Source organism: Ciconia boyciana, chromosome 2 (assembly GCF_034638445.1).
Source record: "Ciconia boyciana chromosome 2, ASM3463844v1, whole genome shotgun sequence".
NCBI lineage: Eukaryota > Metazoa > Chordata > Aves > Ciconiiformes > Ciconiidae > Ciconia > Ciconia boyciana.
Genome location: NC_132935.1, coordinates 143,467,726 through 143,482,802, shown reverse-complemented (window position 1 = coordinate 143,482,802; position 15,077 = coordinate 143,467,726). Strand labels below are relative to the sequence as shown.

The 15,077-nt window shown below is 40.7% G+C and overlaps 1 protein-coding gene across 4 annotated transcripts in view; it reads left to right on the top strand.

The window, feature by feature from the left end:
• The window catches only part of CDK14 (cyclin dependent kinase 14), a 354,521-nt gene that overhangs the window by 233,176 nt on the left and 106,268 nt on the right, over positions 1–15,077 (top strand). For all 4 annotated transcript variants that reach the window (XR_012041197.1, XM_072854293.1, XM_072854295.1 and 1 more), the window contains exon 12: positions 102–150. Coding sequence is in view for 3 of the 4 variants with exons in the window: in XM_072854293.1 (XP_072710394.1) it covers positions 102–150 (49 nt within the window). In the remaining variant the exon portion in view is untranslated. The remainder of the gene's footprint in view (positions 1–101; positions 151–15,077) is intronic.

Sequence of the window (15,077 nt, the reverse complement as noted above, 5' to 3'; positions counted from 1 at the left end):
GAAATGATGAAATGATGAAAATTGACAGTAGATAGATATATTTGAAAGAAAATGCTGGTTTTAGTGTAAATAATTGAATGTGCCTCTTCTTTTTTTTACAGAACGGTTTACACAGTACAGCCCTAAAAATCTTAGACAAGCATGGAATAAGTAAGTTGCTTTTTATTAATTACTCTTTTGACTCTTCAAGGATATCATTCATGCCAAGCTGAAGTTATCATAGTTCACTTAAAATGGCTTTATCCTTTTTAATTACAGTATGAATGTGGAATTAACTGAAGTATTATTCTTTCCTGCTTCTGCCAGTCTTGAATGTTTTTGAATTGCCAGTTACCTGTAAATAAGGAGAAACTGTATAGCGTAGTATTTTCTTCTTGGGGATATCAGTTGGCAAGTGTATTGAGCTCATTGGGAGATGCTGTGTTATTGCTTTGGGTCATCAGTTTTGTATTTTGTATTCTCTGTTCCACTATAACAATTAAGAGACTTTTAAAGAATATATTTCTAATCAACTTTGAGTGTTGTTTCCACATAATCATCTCCTGTTGCCAGCTCCATCTGGTCATTGCTGTGAGCTGATGACCATACTGTTGTATATTTTAATTATTATGACTGAAAAAAGTCAATGTGAATTCACTGCCTTTTTTTTTTTCCTTTTAATGTTTCCTGAATTTTATCACGTTTACGTCAGATGGACACTGATATAAAGGTATTGTGCTCAAAATCCAGAAAGGTTGCCTAGTAAGCCAGGAATGCCTAACCAATCATCTGTGTAAAGTTCACTAGAAGATTTCTCAGCACATGAAGAATCTTTGTAGACAGGATATTTGGGCAGCACTGTATCGAGTGATTAACAACTTTTATATTTTGAAGAAAGCATACACAGTTTGAGTTGGATGAGCAGGATAACAGCTATGTCAACAACTTGTCTTGCCAGAAAAATTGTTAGAATTTTTTTTCTAATTGTTAGAATTTGTTAGAATTTTCCACTCTCTTTTGACCAAAGTTTTTTGCAACAAGGTTAAGCCTTTGTTGCACCAGCATTGCTGTTTTCTTTCTGATACTAATTCCAAATTTTACTGTTGGTACGAACTGGCTGTCTTGTTGGTAGTTTACCAGGGAGTTCAAGAGGTAAGTCAGCAGGAGACTGAAGCATCTCTTCCTCCAAGTTCACCACTGAAGTTGAAGTTACAAAATGTTTTGGTGAAAGAGCTTCCTTGTTATAAGGAAAAAAAGTTACCAATAGAGTAGAAGTCCAAATCCTTTTTCAATATCCTAATTTATTAGCAATGGAGTGTGTCTACAGCTTTAAAACTCATAGCATGGCCACTTGCCCAAGATGTGATGAGGTTTATACTCACTTTGCCATTCTGTTATTTATTCTCCATCTGCTCCTTCCCAAACCAATTTGGTCCAGTGTTTTGGACTGAAGCACAAAGGTGTTTTTAATTTAAAAAAAAAACAAACCAAAACTTTTGAAATTGTGTTTAACTGAGGGAGGAGAAATCTCTTAATGTAACAGGATCATAGTTAAAATTAGGTGTTAGTTGTTCAATCTGATACCATCAATGTTCATCCTTTGAGTCAGAACCTGTATTTCTGCAGTGCCAGGTGTCTTTCATGACCCTGTAGCTTGCTCTGCATTACTACTGGGTCCTCCATGGTTAGGGGTAACTTTCTGATTCCTGCACTGAGACACATAAAGCTGGCACTGAAGCTAGTGCAGGCCTTCACAAAGGTTAAGTGTCACCTACCTGAGTTAATTGACTTTCAACAGTCTATAGAAAAGTTCCTGGTTTGTCCAGTTCAGACTGGGAGCCTAATTTGGCGGCTTTCGTGGAAGAGTCCATCTCCCGTTTACTCTAGAGGGAGCAACAGAAAGATTAGCTTCACTTATAGTTGGCTTTTGTGAATATCTCAAACAGTTTTGCCAGTTCTTGTGATGCTTGAAGGCATTTTGCAATGTTTGACTCTACCTCAGTCTTACTGCTTGGAATAATGTAATTCCCTGAAAGTCACAGCTTTCATTTTAAAAAGTAAGTCACTAGAATTGTCTATATTCTGTCCTTTAACAATGAACAAACTTGCAAGTCAATTTTTTCTTTGAAAGTAGTTAATGAAATCCAAAAGCTTGTAAGAAGCAATTATTTTACAACACAGGCAATTAGATCTGGATTGGGAAAGAGGGACAAGGAAACTAATATTGATGTGAATGTGTTTGCTTGGGGGCATATATATGCATAAGTAATGTGACTAGATACTGGCACACTATTCCATCCATTCTGGAGGCATGGACTGAGTGTTTTTCTATATTTTAACAGCAGTTGGACCCAGCAGTATCTCCTGTGTATGAATAAGTACAATAATAGATTTGAATTTTAAAAGTTGCTATCTTATATTTCCTTCAAGAACATTGCATGAAATTTCTGTTTTCATAAAATACAAAAAAAAGAACAAAACCCAGTTTGCTTAAAACAAACCCTCAATCTCTGAGACTTCATAATTGACACAAGTTATGATCACATCACAGGCTATCTCAAGACCACAGCTTTTTAATTTCTAAGAAACCTCTTTAAAAATATTTATACATTTTCAATGCTCTGTGCATAAAGGATTTGCAATTTTTCAGCATAAATGAAGGGACTGAAAGACTGAAAGCAATGACAATACATAGAGTTCAGCGCTTCATATGTGCGGTTCTACTATAATAGGAAATACTCAACGCCTCAAAATTATGTATCATTTATACTTGAAATGTAAAGGATTTTCTCTTTTTCTAGTGTAAATCTTTATCTGTGTGCTTTATTAGAGTGCTGTTGCTTGCACATCTGTAGCTAAGGATGTATAAACATTTCTGTTACAGACATGTCGTGGTTTAACCCCAGTCGGCAACTAAGCACCACACAGCCGCTCGCTCACCCTCCTCCCCTCCCCGGTGGGATGGGGGAGAGAATCGGGGAGAAAAAAAAAGTAAAACCCATGGGTTGAGATAAAGACAGTTTAATAGGACATGTCACCACAAGACTTGCTTTTCAAGGCCCAGGATAGTGTTCCGGGCAGTGGCATGGGGCACAGGATATGTTTCCAGCCATCCGGTGGTTGCTTCCACTGTTGTAAGCACATAGCACTTGCCTTGGCGGGTTTGTGGGAGCGTGATATAATCAATCTGCCAGGCCTCCCCATATATATATTCCAGCCATCGTCCTCCATACCACAGAGGACGCTTGGCTTGTTTGATTGCAGCGCATGTCTCACATTCATGGATAACCTGTGCAATAGTGTCCATGGTCAAGTTCATCCCTCAATCACGAGCCCATCTATATGTTGCATCTCTTCCTTGATGGCCTGAGGTGTCATGGGCCCACCAAGCTATAAATAATTCACCCTTATGTTGCCAGTCCAGATCCACCTGAGCCACTTCAATCTGAGCAGCCTGATCCACCTGCTGGTTGTTTTGATGTTCTTCCATGGCCTGACTCTTGGGTATGTGAGCATCTATGTGACGTACTTTTACAAGCAGGTTCTCTGCCCAGGCAACAGTATTTTGCCACAATGTGGCAGCCCAGATGAGTTTGCCTCTGTGTTGCCAGTTGCTCTGCTTCCATTGCTGCAACCACCCCCACAGGGCATTTGCCACCATCCATGAGTCAGTATAGAGACAGAGCACTGGCCACTTTTCTCATTCAGCAATATCTAAAGCCAGCTGGATAGTTTTCACCTCTGCAAAGTGACTCGATTCCCCTTTTCCTTCAGCAGTTTCCGCAACTTGTCCTATAGGACTCCATACAGCAGCCTTCCACCTCTGATGCTTTCCCACAAGACGACAGGACCCATCAGTGAACAGGGCATATTGCTTCTCATTTTCTGATAGTTTATTGTACAGTGGGACCTCTTTAGCACATGTCACTTCCTCCTCTGGCAATATTCTGAAATCTTTGCCTTCTGGCCAGTCTATGATCGCTTCCAAGATTCCTGGGCAACTGGGGTTTCCTATTCGAGCCCGTTGTGTGATTAGTGCGACCCACTTACTCCGTGTAGCATCAGTTGCATGATGTGTAGAGGGGACCCTCCCTTTGAACATCCAGCCCAGTACCAGCAGCCAGGGTGCCAGGAGGAGCTGTGCTTCCGTACCAACCACTTCCGAAGCAGCTTGAACCCCTTCATATGCTGCTAATATCTCTTTTTCAGCTGGAGTGTAGCAGGCCTCGGATCCTCTGTATCCCCGACTCCAAAACCCTAGGGATTGACCTTCGGTCTCCTCTGGTGCTTTCTGCCAGAAGCTCCAGGTAGGGTCATTCTCCCTGGCTGCAGTATAGAGCACATTCTTTACATCTTGCCCTGCCCGGACTGGCCCAAGGGCTACTGCATGAACTGTCTCCTGTTTAATTTGTTCAAAGGCTTGTTGTTGCTCAGGGCCCCATTTGAAATCGTTCTTCTTCCAGGTCACTTGATAGAGAGGGCTGACCATCAGACTGTAATTTGGAATATGCATTCTCCAAAAACCCACAACGCCTAAGAAAGCTTGGGTTTCCTTTTTGCTAGTTTGTGGAGACATGGCTGTTATTTTGTTAATCACATCCATCGGGGTCTGACGATGCCCATCTTGCCATTTTATTCCTCAAAACTGGATCTCCCATGCAGGTCCCTTGACCTTACTTTGTTTTATGGCAAAACTGGCTTTCAGGAGGATTTGGACTATTTTCTTCCCTTTCTCAAAAACTTCTTCTGCTGTATTGCCCCACACGATGATGTCATAAATATATTGCAGGTGTTCCAGAGCCTCACCCTGTTCCAGTGCAGTCTGGATCAGTCCATGGCAAATGGTAGGGCTGTGTTTCCACCCCGGGGCAGTCGATTCCAGGTGTGCTGGACACCTATCCAAGTGAAAGCAAACTGTGGCCTGCATGCTGCTGCCAAAGGGATTGAGAAAAATGCATTAGCAATATCAGTTGTGGCATACCACTTGGCTGCCTTTGACTCCAGTTCATACTGAAATTCTAGCATGTCCGGCACGGCAGCACTCAGTGGCATCATGACTTCATTCAGGCCACGGTAGTCTACTGTTAGTCTCTGGTCTCCATTAGACTTTCGCACTGGCCATATGGGACTGTTAAAGGGTGAGCAAGTCTTGCTAATCACTCGTTGGCTCTCCAGTTGACGAATCAGTTTATGGATGGGAATCAGGGAGTCTTGGTTGGTGCGTTGTTGCCTTTGGTGCACCGTTGTGGTGGCGATTGGCACCTGTTGTTCTTCGACCCTCAGCAACCCCACAACAGAAGGGTCCTCTGAAAGACTGGGCAAGGTGGACAGCTGTTTAATTTCCTCCATCTCCAAGGCAGCTATACCAAAAGCCCACCAGTACCCTTTTGGGTCCTTGAAATACCCTCTCCTGAGGTAGTCTATGCCAAGGATGCCCGGAGCCTCCGGGCCAGTCACAATGGGGTGCTTTTGCCACTCATTCCCAGTTAGGCTCACTTCAGCTTCCAATACAGTTAGCTGTTGGGATCCCCCTGTCACTCCAGAAATACAGATGGGTTCTGCCCCTATATGGCTTGATGGCATTAGGGTACACTGTGCACCAGTGTCCACTAGAGCCTTATACTCCTGTGGGTCTGATGTGCCAGGCCATCGAATCCACACAGTCCAGTAAACCCGGTTGTCCCTTTCCTCCACTGGGCTGGAGGCAGGGCCCCTCTAGTCCTGGTCATAGTATTCGTTACCCACTTCTTGTATATATGAGTCAAGAGTTCCTTCATTAAAATCAAGGGTAAGATCAGACCTTCTGCTCTGTCTGGGGAACTGTCCACTGGAAACTGGAACAGCAATTTTCCTGGAAGAACCCCCTTGTGTGATTTTTTTTTTTTTTTCTCCTTGTAACTCACATACCCGTGCCTCTAGGGTCAAGGCAGGTTTTCCATCCCACTTCCTCATGTCCTCTCTGTGGTCATGCAGGTGAAACCACAGGGTGCCCTGTGGTGTGTACCCTCTATATGCTGATCCATAGATGCTGGTCCATACAGGTGGGGAGTAGGACCTATCCTCCTTGAGTTGCTGGACCTTCCAGGGCAGTTTCTCCACAGCTGAGACGAGGGAGGAAGAAAGACTTTCTTCATATTGCTGGAGTTGGCCAGCCAGTTCATCCGCCGTTGGTCTCTCCCCGTCCTTCCAGGTCATTACTGCCAATGAGTTGGCATACGACAATGGTGTACTCCGTACAAACTTCTGCCACATGTGTCATGTCCACTTAACTTCATCTGGATCTTTGGATAACTGCTCGTTGTCCAGGTCACTATAAATCACCTCCAGCACGACTAATTCCCTCAGGTACTGGATACCTCTCTCCATGGTGGTCCACTTGCCTGGGCGATATATAACATCTTTCTTGAAGGGATATCTTTCCTTCACACCTGACAGGAGTTACCTCCAGGTGCTGAGGACTTGTGCCCCTTTTCCAATCACTTTGTCAATGCCCCCTTGCCTAGAAAGGGATCCCGGCTGCTTGGCTTCCTTACCCTCTAATTGCAGGCTACAGCTACTGGCCTCATTATCCCAGCATCGGAGCAGCCAGGTGATGATATGTTCGCCTGGATGACGTCTGAAATCCTTTTGCATATGTCTCAGCTCACTCAGGGATAGAGATCGGGTGGTTAACGTCTCTTTTATGAGTTCTTTCTCTCCCTCCAAGGAAGAGGAGGAACCCTTCTGCCAAGTTCTTCCTCGGGGGGAAGCAAGGAATTCTTCCTCTTCCTCCTCCTATTCTCATGATGGCCCTGTTTTAGAGTAGTCTGCCTTCTCACTGCCGGGGCAGTATGCTTCTTCCTCCTGCTCCCTCTTAGGAGAAGCTTCTTCATCCCTTACTAAATGAGCTGACTTTCGCTTCCAAGATTTCTTCTTGTGTATGGGGGCAACTGATACCACCACGGGTTGGTTCTCTGGTTCAGCTGCAGTGCCTGTCGCTGGGGTTGGAATAGCCGCAATGCCTGTTGACGGCATTTGAGTAGCCACAGTGCTTGTCGCCAGGGGTGGAGTAGCCACAGTGCCTGTCGTTGGGGGTTGGAGTAACCACAGTATTCTTAAATAGTTGTTTAACCCTAAGCAAGACCTGACACGCTTTCAGGAAACGTAGCAATAGGACCATACTGGTTTAAACATCCCAAGGTTATTAAAAATTCTAAAGAGCTATTGTAATTAGCCTGGAGAGGAAGGGGAAGATGGAGGAAGGTGTCTCCCCCATATGTTGGCTCTCTGAGGAGAAAAAGTAAAAAGTGTAATTATGAGTAATTTCTGATAGATGGCTTCCGAAATACAGAGGTGATGGCAATGCTGAGTACAAATAAGAGATTGATCTCATGACCAACAATTTGGTTATACCATAAGCCAGTGTTACACAGCAAAGCGATAACCTTAATCCACCTCCCAGAGGTGATAACCAGCACATAAATACTGATAAACAGTATATATGGCGAGTAAGGTGTTACATAACACAACTGAGAACAAGCACAACAACTCTGAGAGCAAATAAATCAACATTATGACTAGCGACTACTAAACTATATATAATGAATGCTTATAACAAATTTGTTTTAACACGCTCTGGTCAGATCTGTCATTATCTCAATCCTTCGAGCCCCACATTGGGTGCCAAAAAGGACTGTCGTGGTTTAGCCCCAGTTGGCGACGAAGCACCACACAGCCGCTTGCTCACCCTCATCCCCCGGTGGGATGGGGGAGAGAATTGGAGAAAAAAAAGTAAAACCCGTGGGTTGAGATAAAGACAGTTTAATAGGAAAGCAGAGAAAAAAAAAATTATAAAAGAATGTACAAAAGAAGTGATGCACAATGCAATTGCTCACCACCCGCTGACTGATGCCCAGCCTGTCCCCGAGCAGCAATCGCTGCCCCCCGGCCAACTCCCCCCAGTTTATATACTGAGCATGATGCCATATGGTATGGAATAGCCCTTTGGCCAGTTGGGGTCAGCTGTCCTGGCTGTGCCCCCTCCCAGCTTCTTGTGCCCCTGGCAGAGCAGGGGAAGCTGAAAAGTCCTTGACCAGTGTAAGCACTGCTTAGCAACAACTAGAACATCAGTGTGTTATCAACATTATTCTCATACTAAATCCAAAACACAGCACTATAGTAGCTGCTAGGAAGAAAATTAACTCTATCCCAGCCGAAACAAGGACAGACATAATATTCCAAAGGGTTTATAATTCAGCTATGAAACTTAACACGTGGACAAACTGTGATTCATTCTAGAAATTTTCTTTATTAGCATGCTTCAAAAAGCAGCAATCTCTAATCTTAAAAAAAATTTTCCTTTTTAACTTCCTGATTTAGTTTGTTGAAGGCTATTGATGATACAAAAATGTCCCATTTGAAATAAAATTGTTTTAAGGGTACTTGGGATAAACATGAGACCTAAGATGTGGAGCAAAACATACAGCCTTTTGTTTTTAAATATGTATTGGTTTTGTTACGGAGTTACTTCCTCTCGACATCTTAGTACCTTTGAAAGCTACACCTTAAAGAACAATGCATATGGTCTTGGAAGGATTTACATGTGTGCTTAAACTTCTCTGAGGTGAAGTCCTGTTACTGCATTTTATAGAGGGGGGATAGAGATACAAAGAAATTAAGGAATTTGTTACACAGAAACTGCCATAGAAACTGTAAAACAGAGCACGACATTGGACTTTGTGCTCCCAAATTGGAAGAGAACAACTTTAATTTTCTAAACACAATGAAGCTTTCACCATGTACTGTTCCGTCTTTCAGGCACAGTCTGGCCCTTTATCGTGTTCATATATATGTTTTGAGATCCTGGCATGGAAGGGTGAGAATATGGGTTTAGAAGTCTTCAAAGAGGCTTACCTCAAAACGTGTATTATAATTAAATTTATATAAGCAGAGGTTACTAGAAGTAAGAATAACACTCTTCCAGCATCTGCAGAGCCAACTTCATGTCTGTAAGGCAGAAGGAACAGAGGCAAAAAACTCCAACTCAAACCTCCCAAAAAGCCACAGATGGTAGATTGGGGGCAAAATAATTGCACCTGACTGACTACACCAGCTTCCACGAGATGTGAATTTTAAAGGCAGAGCCAGACAATGGAACAATGATGGACACAAGCCAGTGGCTCTTTAATTCCCAGTCTAACTGGAAATTAGCTAAAAGTGTGGAATGTAACAGCAATGACAAAGTGAAACCCAGCAGGCTCATTATATAAGAAGTCAGATCCCTAAAATTCTTAAAATAGAATTGGTCAGTATTAGAGGGTACTTTGGGGAAGTGTTTGAGGGAAATAATGTAACAATCACTTACAGTGAATTAACTTCTTTGGAGACTTTAACACTGAATTTCTTCACTGGTTGTCAAACTACCTAAAGATTATAGGGAGAATATTTACTACATAATTTGTGATTTATAAATTTTGTAGAAATGCTTATAATGTTAGGAAATAAAACTTGCATTGACGGTTGCTTCCATCTAGTATGAAGCTTCACCTATATTGCATGACCTAACATATTGTGGAATGTGATTATAAAATACTGGTCTAAAAAGAATTAAGATGTGGTAATCTGATCTTCCTGTAGAGTTCATAATGAATTATATTTTCACCTTTTTTCCTGAACTTTTCTGTTCAATTATCTCTAGACAATAAAAACCAAGAACAGCTCTGCCTTCAGAATGCAGTCCAACCTCTTTCAGTTTGCAAAAGCTTCTCCACAATAATAAACCCTTACAGAAGAATAACAAAAGAGAACTAATTATCCTTGTATATATTTGGTAGGATATAAAAAGCTTTTTCAGATCTTTCTGTCATAATGGGTTGCATTGTGAGAAATTAGTTTGGAAAGAAAAGGTGCAGTTGAAAACAAATTCTGCTCTGCATAAATAGGACTACTACTTCGTAATTCCCCAACATGGCAGTATTTATTATATAAATAACACTTTATTCTCACAGCTGGGAATTTCTTCCTTTAACAAGATGGCCTCTGTACTTGAGACCTCCCTTCCTGAGGTCAGGTTGTTTAAAAGTTGCATTCCAGGATGGACTGGCCTATTTTGGGACTGTTATTCAGTGAAAACTTCGTGAAGAAAGCAAAGCGAGTGAATAGAGATGAGTCCATGTATTTTGAGTCTGCATTTCATTTCAAGCATGACACAGACTATGGAATTGTTTAGAGCTGAGACTTGGGAAGGGGTTTTGGTTTGGGGTTTCTTTGTTTGTTTTTTTGTTTTTAAGAAAATCTTTGCCTTAGTGGGGTTTTGACTAAAGACAAAACTCTCTTCTAATTGTCACTGTTATTCCCTTCACCTCCTGCCCCTTCATCAGCATTGCTCATTGCAGTGTAGTCTGTAGTGCCACTGAAAGAATATTCAAGGTCTCAAGCACAGTAGGAACAAAAAGTTTTAGTGTTGTCATTGCTAAAACCTTTCTGATGGATAAAACTAAGCAATAAGGATTTAAAACTATACCTGTGCAAAAGGTGGATTATATGTGTACGACTGTGTGCAGTTCAAGTATGTGGAGGTTGCACTGGGGCTGTCTCCTCACTTGCGTTTGAGGAGTGATCAGGAATCGTGTTGAGGGGAACAAGGATGGAAACCGGACACAAAATGAGAGGATTTTGTACAAGTATTTGTGATTTAGAGGCATATAAACCTGCCTCTGTCTCCTGATGATTTGCAGTGATACTGCTGTACTGAAAAAAACAGTTTTCATTTCCCTTTTTGTTTCATATTTCCCATAAATACCCCTTTATCAGTCATTATCTTTTGCCTGAGGGACCTCAGGAATCTTATCGAGACAAAACCTATGTTAACGTGTGATACAAACAAGAAGTCATTTACCAGCTAGTAAATTTATTACTTCTCCAGTGTTGGATAGCAGGCGGGTTCACCCCTCAGGTGCAGTAGCCGTGGGCCGTGAACACGCGTTCTCCACTGGGGGAGGCCTGGGGGAGCGCGGCGGCGGGTGGGCATCCGCGGCGGCTCCGCAGCGCTGCCTGCGTGAGGGGGAGCGCTGGAGCCGACACAGCGGGCCCTCTGCACTTGGAGAGACATCAGCGGAGGCCGAGAATTTTTGTTACAAATATTTTCCTAACACTGCTTTTTTGTTTATTTCACTACTTAATGGGGTTTATTAAATTAATTTCAGGGTGGTGGAAGGTGCTTGTTTACACTTCAGTGCCTTTTTTGTGTCTACTACTGTACATTGCACCCACTTAGTACCATTTTATACATTTCTGGCACCATAAAGGGGCTCAGCTGTGAAAGTGCAAAAGGCAAAGTTCTCAGCCCAGCTCAGGAGCGGTTAGTGCTAAGCTGAAATGCACTGCAGGCTTTGTCAGCTTTATGGTGATGATTTATGTGACGCTGATTGAAGCCAATGACTGAGAAAGATCTCTCGAGTTTCTCTATTTATCCTTTGCCAAGATTAAAAATTCTTTACAATTTATATTTGAAAGTTTCCTTCAAATTGGAGCAATTGTAAATTGCTCAAATGTTACAACCTTTATAAGTATGGGGGGAGAATATTCCTAGCAGACTTCATTGTGAGAATGTTTATCTTGACATTCAATTTATTTTTGCTTTATTCTAAATTCCCCCTTTTGTGTTGCTGAGCTTTATGTATTGTGTTACGTCCTCTTGGCTCAGCTGAAAATATTAATAAACCTTCTAAACTGGACCACAAAAGCCTTTGTCCCCTTTTTCAAAGTACTAATAACTCTATGTTGTTTCATTAGTAAAATTACATTGTTACCCTCCTATACCTTTCCCATTCATGACTGCTGTGAAAATTCAGCCCCAATGTACATGGATATTCTTTGTTGTCTTCTGCAATGTCTAATTCAGTTTCTGGCATTGGACTAGAGTTTGTTGGCATCATTATCTCTGAACCTATCCATATTTTGCGTTATTTTTCCCTGGAAGTAATTGTTTGTAGTTCTCTATGCTCTATCTTGTTTGTGGATTTTCTGCCCACGTATCTCACTTCTGTTAGCTTCTTTATACTCATTTTTTGGTCTTCTGTGTTTTTTTCAACATTTAGTTTCAACAAAGAATTGATTCAGTATGCAGTGTATCCCTTAGTCCAGTTCATTAATAAAGATGTTAAATAAAACTGTGACTAACACTAATCCCTCTGGCACACAGCTGGACACTTCCCTTCCAACTCAGTACATTGCCACTCATCATTACCCTTTGCTTATGGTCTGTCAGCCAGTTTTCAGTCTATGAGATAGTGTATCACATCCCAGCTCTTTGGAGTTTGTCCACAGAGCAAGATTTTTTTAGAGAAATTTCATCAAACATTATCTCTTTTTGCTTTGTTCCACCAATGATTAAGTCCAGTTTTAAAAATAATCCATTTATCTGATGCCTTGTTCATTAGTCGTCTCTTCTTTTGATTGCCATTTTGTCTTAGTTTTTTCCTAAAACTAATTTTGCTTCTGTATTATCTATGTTTTGTTTCTGTTGTCTATATTTTGCTGTTGCGTGTCAACATCCAGCAAATATTTGCCAAGATTCTCTTCCTTATTTGAAAACCAGAAAGGAAGTATATGTATATACGTATATTTTTAAGTCTAGTACAATACTTCAGAATGCAGAGCAAAATTAGGTAACGGTACAGTAACTTATCTACAGTAATAAGCCTGTAAAGAGAAACGAGAAAAGAGAACTAACTCTTCTTGTGTAGATTTCCTGGAAAGACTTTTAAAAGGTGCCTTACATTTGTTTGCTATCCTCACTAATTCCTTAAGAATTCCTTAAGATATTGAGACGTATATCAGATAGACATGTTTATTTGGTGTTTCCAGGTATGACTTTTTTTTAGAGTATGTTCTTCATTAACATTTTTGAGTACTTACTGATCAACTCTTTTCAGATGTTTCCAGTTGTTCTTTCCTCCTTATGCATTTCCTCATGCCAACATTTTATTAATTTCTCAGAATTATGCTTTTGGTAGTCTGTTACTCATATGTTGCCATAGTGTCTGTGTTCATTTCTTGGTTTGAAGTCTAATACGTTCTGATCGGAGGCACCAGGCATCATTATATCCTCACATTCCTAATTCTGCCTTCTTGCAGGAGTTCTGTACTGTTAACCTCTCTGCTGATAATGACATTGCTGACAAAATTGAGTCTCTGAGATGTGTTTTAAAAATATTCGTCTGAGGAATTGAAGACATACTGTGAAGGCAGTAATATAAGTGAAGTAGACCTTACTGCTGGGTCTCTCATTATTTGTATGTAGCCATTAAAGGCAAGTGTTTTCCAATATGAGAGCCCAAACGATAGGCACCTGAAGAATTGGGCTGGCATTCAAAAGTGCTTAGTGCTAAGCAACTGCTGTTGTCTTAAGTGGCTTCATATTTTCCACTGCTTTTTGTCACGTATTACAGATAATTTTCTTTAATTCAGAGGTTCCTTTGATTCTCATCTTAGGGTCTCAGAAACATATATAATTTTGGGAGATGGTGCAGACAGGCAATAAGTGTAATAATATGAATAATGCTACTGAGTTTTGTCACCTCTGCAGATAGTTTAAGACAATCTCAAAACCCATCCCGTTTGTCTCTGTTGCCAGCCAAAGACTTACAAACTTAAAGGTTTCTGCAGTGGTACAAACATCACAAAGTATCTTTACCTTACAACAAATACTTATTTTACTGAATTTTATGACGATTTGATGTGGGTTTTCCAGCGTAATTTTGACCATCACCTTTTCTGCGGTAGGATGGTAATCATAGGTATTCAGATATTGCCATTCGTGAGAATCTCCTGTGATCATCTCCCAAAACTCATTGCAATTTTGTCAAGAAAATCTTAATTGCTTCCTTTCCTGCATTTCTGGCTGTGGCGCTTCACGTATCTGCCTTCAGATTTCTTACTTCTTTCCTGCTGTATAGGACAGAGTAACAAGAATTTTTGCTTTTTCATGCAGTTTTTTTGAATTAGTGATGCAGAAGCACACGGCATTGTAGGAGACTAGTGAAAAACAGTGATTAGTTTCAAAACTGGAAGTTATTTGCTAGCCAAACAGTTTTCATAATTAAATTTAGTGATGTCTTTCATTAACTTATTTTAGAAAGTTTGAAGCTATTGTTTGAGAATTTGTGAGATGCTGGCTGCAGGCAGATCATCATGTATATATGTTCAGTGCCTGCTTGACCTGAGTGTCAAAATGGGAAGACAGGAGACAATAATCCTTGCTGATGCATTAAAATGGAGGAGTTAGATTATGTATCTTCAGCAACACACTGTGAGTAACGAGCCTCGGCATAGGGCTGGTGCACCTGTCATTGCTGGAGGGCAAAGAGGCAAGTGGTTCCAAAGGGAACTGACCTTTTTCTTTCAGGCATTGAGTCAATCCCATATCCTAAGGCACACATTCTGCGTTAAAATTATTATAACTCTCCTGGTATTATGCTGAACAACAGACTCTGGTGAGAATCTATGGAAAAAACCCGTAAAATGATGGTGGTGGTGGTTTGTGTATTGTTTTTAATTAAGCCTTTATAGGAAATATATTCTGTAATTTTGAAAGACATCACTAAAACAGTTAGGTTCTTCTCTGATTAAGATAAATTTAATTTAAGTTTAAAATAAATTTTGAAATGTTGTTTGTCTGAATTAGGAGCTCACTGTGTACCAAAATGTAAATGACAGTATTTATCACTAAATGTGATTCACAGAAAAACTGCATCCTTTTAAATAATGTAATGTATAATACAGTGTATATCCACTGTCTGCTACCTCAGCTGAATTTATATCCAGAAGATCTGATTTACAAATAGACAACTTTCTGTTAAATTATTCACATCTCACAATAATTGATCTTACAGAGTTGATCTTATGCTGGAGCATATTTGATCATAAATTCAATGAAAGCAGCCACCATCTTTGTGATGTTTGTCCAGCTAAATCCTTCAGTGAATAAAATAATAAAGATGCCAGCTGTGTTTGTTTTATGATCACTGCTGCAATAGGAGGCTGGATATGCAAACGAATAAAAGTTCTAATTTTTCGTGTTGGATTTATAAACTCAGAATCTTACTGCTAAGAATTGA